Here is a 14,311-nt window from a genome sequence, read left to right as displayed (position 1 = left end):
ATAGAAGGTGTCCTTATTGCCAGAGATAGGGAATCCAAGGCCCAAACAGCAGTATTAATAAGGTTTGTTACCTCTTCATTGCTTTGGAACTGCAAGTTCAAACCCCTTTGTTTTGTCAAATCTTCAAAACAATTTTCTTTATCTAACAGGTAAAAAAGCTTCCTGCTTTGGTTACTTCTTCCGGTCTCATTTTTAATGGGGGTCCCATATGTACATAATTAAATTTTTTTTCCTGTTTTTCTTCTCCTGCCTTCTGTGAATTTAACTACAGGTATACCTCATTTTATTTCTCTCTGCTTTACTGTGCACTCTGCAGATACTGTGTTTCTTGCAAATTGAATGTTTTTGTCAACCCTGTACCTAGTAGGTCTATTAGCACCATTTTTTCCAACAGCATCTGACTACTGCCTGTCTCTGTGCCACAGTCTGGTTAATATCTCATAATTTTACATTATTATATTTCTTATGTTGATCTGTGATCAGTAGTCTTTGCCATTACTATGATGACTTGCTGAAGGTTCAGATGATGGTTAGGAATTTAGCAATAAAGTATTTTTTAATTAAGGTATGTACACCCTTTGTTTGTTTTAAGACACAATGTTATCACCCACTTGAAAGACTACAGTATGGTGTACAACATAACTTTTATATGCACTGGGAAACCAAAAATTTTTGTGTGACTCACTTATTTGCTGAACTGAAGCTGTAACATCTCCGAGGTATATATATGCATTAGACCAGCCAAAAGAACCTAGAAAGTGATAGGAAAGCCCCTTCCTCCCCTACAGAGCCAAATGACCACAAGCTTAGACAAGGAAGGGAGAAGAAACAGCAAGAGGAACACATTTACCAATGGACAACATAGCGGGTCATTAACGTCACAGAGACCAGCAATCTTAACACTTGATAAACATGACTAGTAACCTAAGTTACTGGGAGGAACTTGTAACCAATACCTGTAAATCACATCAAGAACTATTAGAGCAAGATGAGGGCACAGCTGTCTATTGCCCTGGGGCAGATATGCTGACAAAATCTGAAAGCAGAAGAGTATTTCAAACATGTTTGCCTCTGAGCATCAACATCAAGACAATATAGAGTTAAATCCTCAGATCTGCATAAAAGTTTGTTCATCTCAGAGGCCCACTTGGTTACATATATTCCTTTGCCACATTTCTGCGGATTTTGGTCTATGTTTATTCTGCACTGAATTCTTTTATACGCACTTAATACTGCAGACAATCAAATCATTCAAATTCCAGTCTATGGGACTCAATATACCTTCTACTACTACTCCTGATAGGTTCTATTACAAAAGGCCAGCTGTTCTTTTCATAAGTTTTCCTCATTTAATCCTCATGAGAACTTTATAAAAATAGGCATTTTGCCTTGATTTTACAGATGAGGAAAGCAAGTACAACCAAGCTAACTGTAATTTGCTGAAGGTCAGTGGGATAAATTCACTTAGTGGAATCTAAAGTGATTTAGGTTCCTGTGCCCCTAAAGGAAAAAGAACAATGTCAAATTTTTATCTACAGGCTGAATACAAAATCTGATCATGAAAATCTGTTTATTGACTATCTGACTCACAATCTATACTCATGAATCCTGACTTCAAATGTGCTTTGTAATAAGGTTCTGGGTTATTTCTGGGAAAATAGTGTATCTCACACAAATTAATATTTAATGGTGTCATTTTGAATTTATTTTAAAATTTTAATGATGATGTTGAAATGTTAAATGGTGATGTTGTACCTTTAAAATAAATGATGGTGTTGAATCATCATCCATACACAGTTAACAGTATGTGGTGTATGACATCTGATGGGCCAACTACAAAGTGTATATAGTAGCAGTAATTCTTTTCCTTACAAACTTTCCTTACCTAAGTTATGCATATATAGATCTTCTTTAATTTATTTTGAGTAGGAAAATGGAAATTTAGTATTAAGAAAGATAAGGCTTTCCCCATTATAAAAACAAGCATGTGAATTATTTTGGTGTAATCTATGGCTACCACATTACAATGTAAGAACTTTATTTGCTCATACTGTTTCAGTCACATTCACTTTTCCATTTTAAATATTCTGAACAACTCCAGATAAGCACTGACTGAATTGCTTTAGTCCAAATTAAGTCCTTTGTATGGGTCCTATCTTGTAGAATCCCTTGTTTCTTTTGTTCTATCATCTTCTACACAGAAGTATTAGCATTTCTATTTGCCTTTAATTTCTAACACTACCTTGAATTTCAATTGTGTATCACATCTTAGAACTAACAGTCCAAAGAAAAGAGTTGTTAATAGTATCATTTTACATCAGAGGTTTATTCTATGGACCACATAAAAATTCCCATTTATTGTAAATCTTAATATTATTCCTTTATTGAATCATCACTATTAAAAATGAGATACTTCAAGTAAGTATATTTCCACATTTCTAAAACTAAGAAATTAGTGCTGAAAAGCTCCATGGTACAGTAATTTTACTCCAAGATTTAAAAATATATAGTATTCAATTCAAAGCAAAATTATGGTTTTCTTTTATATATATACATTTAATATAATATAAAAATCCAGGTTCATTGTTGGATTTTTTAAAAAGGTACTTTGAGATGACAAATTCAGGCCTCTCAAAGAAGTATAAGAGAAGATGAGAAAAGTGATTACTGTTTGAAAAGATTAGCATAATGTATAGATATCTATGTGCAAATATGTAATATTATCTTCTAGAAGAATCCTTGTAGCTTGATTTTCAAGGATCATTTATGGGAATGACTCAAATCTCTCTTTCAGCACCATGAAGTTTCATGTGATGATTTACAACAGTTAACAAAGGTAGAATGAAAAGCTAAATAAACACCCTGCAGAGTAAATGAAAACTAATGAAAATTAAATATTAAAGGCTTAAACTCAAATCATTGTAACTATTAATAATGCCACAACAATTATGATCAGAGGAAGCCTCAGTACATCATATCACCATTGAAGCAATTGGTGTATAAGGTATTCATCAGTGAGAATAAGATAGTATATGTATTAATTACATTAAGTTTTAAGCAACTTCCATACTTGAGATACTATAAAAAATTATCTTAGCAAAAAAAAACTTCTTCTGCAGAAAAAAAAGTTTCCTTCCTACCCTACATAAACCAAATAGATTCAGTAAGATCAATAAATTTATGATTTAATTTATATTATCAATCTACAATATTTTCTTTCAGGCTTAAGAGCAAAGATCCATTGTATGAGTACAGATTTGTCATATTAAAAACTGCAGTGATTAACTGTAAAAAAAATATATATGTATATATATATATATATAATAAAACTTACCAACAGGTTCCTTTTGATTTTGAAAGAGAATCTTGCTATTACTGCCATCCATATTTGCCATATTAATTGTGTTGCCATCTGTCCAGTAGAGTTTCCTTAATTCAAAAGAGATATGGTTTAAAAATATTAGATATAGACCTACTTGTTGACTAGAAACATCTGTTGACGAACTAAGTTAATATTAAATTATTGGCTCAGGATTATTTTTTTTTCCAAGAAGTCTCCAAATTGTTGAGCCACTTGCCTGGGAAGAAGTACCACTCTTACTTTTTCCTCTCATTGAAGACCCATTATCTCACTTGTTTCTCCTCTACACCCACAAACATCCATGGGCTTCTCCAGGCAAGAATATTGGAGTGGGTTGCCATGCCCTTCTCTAGGGGATCTTCCTGCACAAGAGATCGAATCCATAGCTCTTATGTCTCCTGCATTGGCAGGTGGGTTCTTTACTACTAGTGCCACCTGGGAAGCCCTTAACTTTAACTACAGTAAATTATTTCCATTTAAAATCATTCATCAATGTTAATTCTCTTGATTCAGAAAAATCAGGTACCAGAGAAGGAAACAAAGTCATTTCAATCATTCCTGTTGAAAGCACTACAGAGAAAGACTTTCTTTTAGCTCTACATGAGTTCTCTACATGCATACCTGAAGACTAACCAGAAGATGGGAGAATGTGATCTAATTTGCAGTGACCATAACATCAACTCACAGTAAACATGTTATTAACAACTGGTATTTGAAATGAAATTAACAACTTTCCTAGGCTTCTCTCTCTCTCTCTTTTTCTCATTCTGAACTGTCACTCTTTATAAACATAAATTGATAAAATTTTACAGTAATATATAAAAACTTGATTTCATGCAGAAAGCAGAAATCATTAACCAGGGATCGCCTATAATTTCCATATTCACATTTGCCTTTTTTACTGTATAGCTTATATGTATATACACATATGTATATGTGTGTCTCTTCTGAATTCAACAAAGTTTTTACATAATATCAGAGCAAAGGTGTATAAAATTTTGAAAAACTTAAAAAAAAAATCATACTTTACCCCCTGACTGGGTGAGCTGCTAGACACTGTGGCTTATCAATTCCATGGATAATTGAGGTTTTCAAGGAGCCATCTAGTCTTGCCACATTAATTTGTGTTTCATCAAATTCTGAGCTAATCCAGTATAAATTACGTGAGACCCAGTCCACAGTTAACCCTCTGATACTCTGAATATCTGTACAACAGGAAAGAGAAAATCACAAGTGAATGAAATTTCTCATTGTTTTGGCTTTCCAAGTCAGTTATTTTCTGTCTCAGGGAAAATTTAATTTACACTTTAATTTGTTAGCAAAAATTGTACAAGATGTAATCTCATTCCCTTATCAGCCCTTCTTAAGGCATGAATAATCATTAATGTCTTACTGCTGAGCCATTTGAAAACCTGAAGTAACAATTAGCATTAAATTTGCACTAACAGTCAATGATTCGCTAGTAAACACTAAGGAGCAGATGCAGGCAGCAGTCCTATGGGCCAAGGTGACCAAAATTCAAATTAGAGTAATAGCTTCTCTAGTTGGTAGTACATCTTTCTAGTCAGGAGAAAGTACTTGTGGGCCATCAACAAATGGGCCATTTTATCTGTTAAGTGCCAATTTGTTACTGAAATTAAATAAAACAATTCAACTTTCTGAAAAGAATTACCAGAGAGTTGAACATCTTTAAAATGGATAATTAGCAGAAATTGACTGAGATATGAGCAAAGAAACTGAAACCCTTTTAAAATTCCTCCAATGTGGATTCTGTAGAAATTACTGAAATCTAATTATGTTTTTATTCATTACAGCCAATATGAATATTTTGGTTGCTATTACTTGATTATTCAATTGGACATCTTTTTAAAAAATGATGGAAAGTAGGTTTAAATATAATTGCACGTTTTAAATAAAGAAACAAATGAAAAATAAAGTGTTAAAACAACAGATACTAGGAAATCTTTTCAACATATTAACAGATACACAATTCAGTTCAGTTCAGTTGGTCAGTCACGTCTGACTCTTTGCAACCCCATAGACTGCACCATGCCAGGCCTCCCTGTCCATCACCAACTCCCAGAATTTAACCAAACTCATGTCCATTGAGTCAGTGATGCCATCCAACCGTCTCATCCTCTGTTGGCCCCTTCTCCTCCCGCCTTCAATCTTTCCCAGCATCAGGGTCTTTTCCAATGAGTCAGTTCTTCACATCAGGTGGCCAAAGTATTGGAATTTCAGTTTCAACATCAATCCTTCCAATGAATATTCAGGACTGATTTCCTTTAGGATGGACTGGTTGGATCTCATTGCAGTCCCAGGGACTCTCAAAAGTCTTCTCCAACACCACAGTTCAAAAGCATCAATTCTTCGGCACTCAGCTTTCTTTATAGTCCATCTCTCCCATCCATACATGACTACTGGAAAACGACAGCTTTGACTAGACAGACCTTTGTTGGCAAAGTAATGTCTCTGCTTTTTAATATGCTGTCTGGGTTGGTCATACACAAGGCCAGTTTAATTCCCAATTTGTAGCATTTGAATGTATTAACTGGGTATTTTATTTTAAAAAGTTTTAATATTTCCTAGCATGCTGTACCTCTTAGGGTTCTCCATACTCCTGATACTCAAATTTATCAGACATTTAGAGACTGTGCAAATGAAGATTCTGATTCAGTAGATCTGAGAAGGCACCTAAGATTTTGCAAGTTAAAACTAATACCAATTGCTGCAGCTACTGCTCCAGAGCAGCAGTTCCATGCAAAATGCTTCTAGAAAAGCAGAGTGGCTGCTACTTAGCTCATCTAAATTCTGTCTGTTCCGTGCTCAGTCATGGCTGATTCTTTGTGACACCATGGACTATAACCTGCCAGGCTCCTCTGCCCAAATAATTTACCAGGTAAGAATACTGGAGAGGGTTGCCATTTCCTCTTCCAGAGGATCTTTCTAGCCCAGGGATCGAACTTGTGAACTTGTGTCTCCTGTGTCTCTTGCATTGACAAGCTGATTCTTTACCACTGTACCACCTGGGAAGCCCATCTAATTGCTACATCTTCCCTTTTTATCATTTTCAAAAGATGCCATCAAGCAAAAGGTGCCATTTTCAAAAGGTGAAAACTCCAGATTTGTAAAATTTGCCAGCTAGTTCAAAGTTTAAAAAAAAGGGATTCCTGGCAGTTCTGGGTCAGCTGTGACGTGCCTTGCTGGCACAGGAGGCTCAACCTCAAGTTTACATACTTGAGTCTTGACAGAGCCTGCTTTCCTGCTCAATATTCATTTCATTATTTCTAAATAACTTGTAATCACAGTGTCCTAAAAGGTATTCCCCATGTTTCAATTTCTCCTCTAAGCAGCAACTTCTTACTCTGCAAGGTACCTTTCATCATTAATTTCTGTTAAGTTGGCAGATTTTAAATACAAACTTCATTTCTCAAGCCAATGCTGGAGATTTATTTGTATTTTTACTTATTCTCATTCAGTCTCCCTTTCATTGAGAAACAATAAGAAAAATAATAACACAACACCTTTGTAAAGCTAGACCTTCAATGTCAGATACTTATTTTGCTTCACTCAGGATATTTTTTTCCTTTTCCTTTACTCTCTGGACTTAATTGGTTACTGAGAAACAATAATGAGAATTTCTGGCTTTTGTTCTAGGTTGGGTGCCTATTCTTTGTCTTTAATGAAGTCACTTAAATTTCGGCTTCTTTTTTTATCAGCACAATGAGGCTAATTATAGATAAATCATAGGATTTTGTGAATATTAGATGATGTGTGTTTATGTAGCTTAATTCAGGATTGAGGGATACTTTGCCAATCCAAGGATTTAATGTTTTCTGCCTTTTTATCTTGAATTGCTTGGTACTGCAAAAATAAAGTTTTTATTTCCTCTAAAATACATGTTATCCAAAGTTTGCTTGCTTATTTTTTTCCTGCTGTCTCTGCGGCTCAAAATTTATTCACTTGTTTCTAAATGACTCCTAAACATACAACCTAGAGACTGCATTGCACTCTTAAATTGGAAAGCATAGCCAAATGCAATCTGTATGTTGTGCTTAACACTTAGTTGTGTCTGATTCTTTGTGACCTCATGGACTGTAGCCTGCCAGGCTCCTCTGTCCATGGGATTCTCCAGACAAGAATAGTGGAGTGGGTTGCCATGGCCTCCACCGGGTATTTTCCCAACTCAGAGATCAAATCCAGGTCTCCTGCATTGCAGGCAGATTCTTTACTGTCTGAGCCACTAGAGAAGCTTAAATGTAAGTTATTAATGCCTATTTAGTCCCTGTCAATTCTACAGTCCATGCTCTCTCAAATCTATTTCTAGCTTTAATATTGCATAGCATATAATCTTTTTCCTCTTTCAGGCAGTTGATTTAGTTGCCTCCAGGTTATTTTTCTGACTAGAGAGCTCTGTATCATGACCTTCAATTGTCCCAAGGTATTTGATTGCTTCCAACCACTCAAAGTGATGCTGGAATTCCTTAGCCTGGCTTTCTATATAATCTGAATATAACTGTCTGTCCAACCTTATTTCTCACCATTTTTGACCCATTATCTTACCCTTGAGTCATATTGACATTTTCTCAGATTTCCATACTTGTCTTGATCTTTCCAATCTATATAGAATTACCTGGACCTCATACCTATTATTTTTTTATAATCTCAGGCAAATCTCAGTCTAGTTGATAGGCAACATTGCCCTTCACCACAAAAACCTAATCAATTCTTCTATATATCCCAGTCTTAAAGATTTTCTCCTTCTATATAACTCAATAAGACTGTATCTGGTCAATCCTTTTCTATGTAACATGATAACTATATGTGAACATACTACTACTTTCACATATAATTCTTGAAGATAGGCCCCTTGCTAATTTATCTTGGTAGCTCTTCTCCTCAAACATACACAACATTGCCTTCAAAATAAATAGCTTTTGATGAATTCATAATATGGACAAGCTATAATTATAAGGATATGTGAGCTAAGTTAAAAATATCAGATGTAAGATCCTCAAGAGTATTTTCAGGAGTACACACCTAAACATATTCAGGCAATCTCAATTATCATTTTCTATCCTAACCCTTCTTCTGTCCAGTAGTTTGGAGCTTCTAATTATCAGTGTTTAAAATAAAATAAAACTTATGTCTTTTTTGACCATGATTACTGCCCAAGTCTTATTGTTTTGGAATGTCCTAGTAAATTCACCATAAAGGGGTCAGGGGAAGAATAACAACTGCAATACATTTAATGATATTTTTGGGTTTTTGATAAAAATACTGAAATAATGAATTGATTAAACTCCTGTTTTCAAGTCAAGCCAAGATCTCTGAGCAAGTTTTTCAGAAAGTTCAATTTCCTATTTCTAATGACTCTCACTTCTTAAAGTAAGACAGATTAGATATTCCTAAAAGTCTTTCACCACCACAAAACTCCCTGATGTATGATAAATTAAAACTTTGAAATGTGTTGTTGAGATCATAAGACAGACAGAAAAATATCTAAATGCTAATACACAATTGTATGTTACATAAAATCATAAAGGAAGCCAAGTAGGAATACAGAGGTTGGTGAGGCCATAGGGGCAACAATTTGTAATGAAAATCTAGAGATTCCTGGATTACTAGTTGCTCAGTGCAAGAGTGTTCAGTCTTTAAACCAACAAAAAGTAGCAGAGCTAAACAAGTGCAATTCCCGGATATAATAATGGTCAACATCCTCAGGTGAGTTAAAAAAGAAAATAAATAAATATATATATATATATATGCCTGCTTAAAAAGGAGTATGATTCTTTAAATAAATATAAAACATTTTTTTCTGTCTCTCTTCTGGGTATGAAAGAAAAAAATCTAAGCATAGGTCTGTGGTTGGGCAAGAGATGCATCCATTGTTTGTATAAGGGAATGGTTCTTTGCTTATAATGACTCCTTTTTCTCCAAAAGAAGCAAATTCAAATCCTCTAAGGAATAAAAAAATTTTCTCCACCCAAGAATTGACAATTTCTACACTGAATTTGTTCTCATAATAGATCATAAAAATTAAAGCACACACAAAGAATAAGACATAAGAGAAAAATAAAGAATAGGTTTAAGTTCCCAAAGCCTACATGGTCTTAAATTATTATGTGTAACATAAAGAAAACTGAGTGGGTAATTTTAAAGGAAAAAAAATATACTTCAAAATAATAAGCAAGGTGCAATAATTTATTTTTAAAAATCTTCTTGAAATGTATATAAATGAGAAGCAAAATAACTTGACAATATTAAAAAGAACAATTATTTAGATGGATTAGCCAGCAGGTTAGACACTAGTGACTGCGAGACAACTTGTGAACTGCAAGACATCTGATGAACTGCAAGACAGTTAACTGTTAGCCAAATAAAACAGAAACAAAAAGATTAGATGAGTTGGAAGTTAGAACAAATAACTTACTACATCTAGTCAGTTTCAGAAGGAAGGCATAAAGAGACTAGGCTAGAAAAAATAAGAGACAATAGTTGAGGGTGTTTTCTCCCTGCACTGATGAAAGAGATGACCCAGTACAGTAAAGTTTAGATGGCTAAATAAAAACAATCATGAGGAAAAAGAAGAACTTAAAGCATTTAGAGAGAAAACATATATTTTGTTTAAAAAAAAAAAAGGAATGACAAATTATACAAACACAGAGATTCTCAAGAGATGTGAAAAGATAGTAAAATAATATCTGGAAAGGATTGAGAAAAAATGACACTAAACTTTGAATTTGTATTCAACAACATTATATTCCAAACTACATCTCAACAACAAAATATTGATTTAAAAATGTGCAAATGACTCAATAGCCATGTCTCTAAAGCAGATACAGAAATGATCAACAAGAACACAAAAAGATATTCAACATCACTAATTATTAGGAAATGTGAATCATATGCACAAGTATATTCCACCTCATGCCTATTAATTGAAAGTGAAAGTCCTTCAGTCGTATCCGACCCTCTGCGATGCCATGGACTGTAGTCCACCAAACTCCTCTGTCCAGGAATTCTCCAGGCAAGAATATTGGATTGGGTTGTCATTCCTTTCTCTAGGGGATCTTCCTAACCCAGGGGTCAAACCCAGGTATCCTGCATTGCAGGCGGACTCTTCACCATCTGAGCCATCAAGGAAGCCCTTCACAAGTAGGATGGCAACTACTAATAATAGAAAATTAACTAACAAACAAAAAACAAGAACAACAACAACAAAGAAGAAGAAGAAGAAGAAGAAAATAATATTGCAAGAATATGAAGAAACTGGAACCCTTGTGAGCTGATGATAGAAATGTAAAATGGTGCAGCCTTTGTGGGAAATCGTATGGCAGTTCCTCAAAAAATTAGAATTACCATATGATCCAGCCATTCCACCTCTGGGTATATAACCAAAAGAATGCAAAGGTCTCAAAGAGATACTTGCACACCTATGTTCACAGCAGCATTATTCACAATAGCCAAAAAGTGAAACAACCCAAACATCCATTGACTGATGAATGTATAAACAAATTGGGATACATACATAAAATGGAGCATTATTCAGCCTTAAAAAGAAAGGAAATTCTGACATACTACAATATGGATGGACTTGCAGATATCATGCTAAGAGAAAAGACCCATTCACAAGAAGGTAAGTACTAGATGATGCCTTTTATTTGAGGTACCTATAGTAGTTTCAGAGACATAGAAATAGAATAGTGGTTTCTAGAAAATAAGAAGGGGGATGGGAAGTTGTTTCTTAATGGGGTGAGATTCATTTTGTAAGATAGAAAGAGTTATGGAGATTGGTTACACAATGTGAATGTACTTAACACTACTAAACTGTACAATTAAGAAGGTTTGAGATGATAAATTTACATTATGTATATTTTATACAATTAAAAATTATCTTTATAAAAAGAAGATTAAACAAAACTATTTTCAGATATCAATAACAAATTCTCATTAAATTAACACCCTTGAAAGATATAATTCAGAGAGAAGGCCTTAAATGAAAGAGGGATTGAGGTAAGTATGCAAACTGGTTAACATGTAGATAAATCTAAATGACAATGGATTGGTTGTCAATTCTCTGCTTGTGAGACTCATTTTTTTTTTTTTTTCTTTCTATGAAGCAGACTTACTGACACCAGCATCTTGGGAGTGGACACCAAGCCTTCTGCCCCGAATCAGGTGTGCATTCAAAGAGGAGGGGATTCATAACTCTCTGAGGGCAGATATGACTTCAGCCAGTCAAAACTCATTTGCAGTGTTTATTTTTTTTTTTTTTGGCAAGTATTTCTCTGTTCTTGCAAGCAAAGCTTAAAAATGCAAAATGGTAATACTTGTGAAAAGCTTTCTCAAAGGAACTCTGTAAATATTAAATAATCTGTTGCATTTATGAAAACCTCTGATCATAAAAGTATATATGTATGTGTGTATATATATCTATATGTTATTATATATATAACACATGATGGTACAAAAACTAAGAAAACATCAATAAAGCCATAATCCATCTTAAGAACATTACAAACACTTTAGGAATCTTTAGTGCTCATCCTCGGACATTTTACAGCTCTCCAACTCTGAACAACTGAGTGCTTACTCACTTGGCTTTCTCACTTTTAACACATATGCATGTTTTCTAAATCTTTTTTTTTTTAAGAACATAGGGGCAGAATTATAACTTCTTGACTAATCCTTATATGCTTTACATGCTAACCTTATAATTATTCCTGTCTTAGAGAAACAAATCACTGCTGATTAGGTAGAAAAGTCTGAAGCAAGTCTCTTTTTATTTTCATATGGATCAATGTCTCTAATAGCTTTCCAATTATTTGGTCAAGTTTACCTCTCACATTCATCACATTCAGTTACTGCTGTTTTCACTCTTGTTGTCTGTAATCTTCTTATACCTAGGTTTTATTTCAGATTTGGATCATTTCTATAATCTTCTAAGTGTATCCTGTCTGTAATTTCTCACTTTTCCAATCTAGTTATCAAGTATATACCTGCTTCATCTTCAAAAGAGTTTGACTGACCAATATCTATCTGTAAAGGTCTTCAGCAGTTTTCCACTGCATTGAAAGGGGAAAAACAAAAACAGCTCCTCCAGTGTAAGACCTTCTGTTCTGCTATCATATAACCTTCTAGTTTACTCTTCTATAAGACCTATCTATCTACAATTCACTACTTGTTCCTCTTTATACATGTGTGTTCAGCTCTTTGTGTTTACTAATAGGTACTTTTTAAATAACAGATGTCTACAAACTTCTGCAAAAATGCTTCATGGATGAAAATTAAAATTCTATTCAGTTCAGTTCAGTTGCTCAGTCGTATCGGACTCTTTGCGACCCCATTAACTGCAGAAGGGCAGGCCTCCCTGTCCATCACCAAACTCATGTCCATTGAGTCGGTGATGCCATCCAACCATCTCATCCTCTGTCGTCCCCTTCTCCTCCTGCCCTCAATCTTTCCCAGCATCAGGGTCTTTTCAAAGGAGTCAGCTCTTCGCATCAGGTGGCAAAAGTATTGGAGTTTCAGCTTCAACATCAGTCCTTCCATTGAACAGTCAGGACTGATCTCCTTTAGGATGGACTGGTTCGATCTCCTTGCAGGCCAAGGGACTCTCAAGAGTCTTCTCCAACAACACAGTTCAAAACATCAATTCTTCAGTGCTCAGCTTTCTTTATAGTCCAACTCTCACATCCATACATGATTACTGGAAAAAGCATAGCCTTGACTAGACAGACCTTTGTTGACAAAGTAATGTCTCTGATTTTTAATATGCTGTCTAGGTTGGTTATAACTTTCCTTCCAACGAGTAACTGTCTTTTAATGTCATGGCTGCAATCACCATCTGCAGTGATTTGGGAGCCCCCCAAAATAAAGTCAGCCAGTTTCCACTGTTTCCCCATCCATTTGCCATGAAGTGATGGGACTGGATGCCGTGATCTTAGTTTTCTGAATGTTGAGCTTTAAGCTACCTTTCTCATTCTCCTCTTTCACTTTCATCAAGAGGCTCTTAAGTTCCTCTTCACTTTCTGCCATAAGGGTGGTGTCATCTGCATATCTGAGGTTATTGATATTTCTCCCAGCAATCTTGATTCCAGCTTGTGCTTCTTCCACACCAGCGTTTCTCATGATGTACTCTGCATAGAAGTTAAATAAGCTGGGTGACAATATACAGCCTTGACATACTCCTTTTCCTATTTGGAACCAGTCTCTTGTTCCATGTCCAGTTCTAACTGTTGCTTCCTGACCTGCATATAGGTTTCTCAAGAGGTATATCATGTGGTCTGGTATTCCCATCTCTTGAAGAATTTTCCACAGTTTATTGTGATCCACACAGTCAAAGGCTTTGGCATAGTTAATAAAGCAGAAATAGATGTTTTTCCGAAACTCTCTTGCTTTTTCGATGATCCAGTGGAGGTTGGCAATTTGATCTCTGTTTCCTCTGCCTTATCTAAAACAAGCTTAAACATCTGGAAGTTCATAGTTCATGTATTGCTGAAGCCTGGCTTGGAGAATTTTGAGCATTCCTTTGCTAGTATGTGAGATAAGTGCAACTGTGCAGTAGTTTGAGCATTATTTGAAATTGCCTTTTTTTAGAATTGGAATGATATCTGACCTTTTCCAGTCCTGTGTCCACTGCTGAGTTTTCCAAATTTGCTGACATATTGAGTGCAACACTTTCACAGCATCATCTTTCAGAATTTGAAATAGCTCAACTGGAATTCCATCAACTCCACTAACTGTGTTCATAATGATGCTTCCTAAGGGCCCCCTGACTTCACATTCCATGATGCCTGGGTCTAGTTGAGTGATCACACCGTCATTATGATCTGGGTCATGAAGATCTTTTTTGTAAAGTTCTTCTGTGTATTCTAGCCACCTCTTCTTAATATCTTTTGCTTCTGTTAGGTCCATACCATTTCTGTTCTTTATTGAGCCCATCTT

The 14,311-nt window shown here is 35.0% G+C and overlaps 1 protein-coding gene across 1 annotated transcript in view; it reads right to left on the bottom strand.

Moving 5' to 3' along the window:
- LRP1B (LDL receptor related protein 1B) overlaps positions 1-14,311 on the bottom strand; it is a 1,835,261-nt gene that overhangs the window by 700,766 nt on the left and 1,120,184 nt on the right. Inside the window, exons 30-31 of the mRNA XM_055574440.1 lie at positions 4,392-4,566; positions 3,335-3,429 (exon numbers count right to left, since the gene is read on the bottom strand). Of these exons, the coding sequence (XP_055430415.1) occupies positions 3,335-3,429; positions 4,392-4,566 (270 nt within the window). The remainder of the gene's footprint in view (positions 1-3,334; positions 3,430-4,391; positions 4,567-14,311) is intronic.

The sequence above is a fragment of the Bubalus kerabau genome, chromosome 3, assembly GCF_029407905.1.
Source record: "Bubalus kerabau isolate K-KA32 ecotype Philippines breed swamp buffalo chromosome 3, PCC_UOA_SB_1v2, whole genome shotgun sequence".
Lineage (NCBI taxonomy): Eukaryota > Metazoa > Chordata > Mammalia > Artiodactyla > Bovidae > Bubalus > Bubalus kerabau.
Note: the sequence above shows the minus strand (reverse complement) of the source record. Positions and strands in the feature narration are given on the sequence as shown.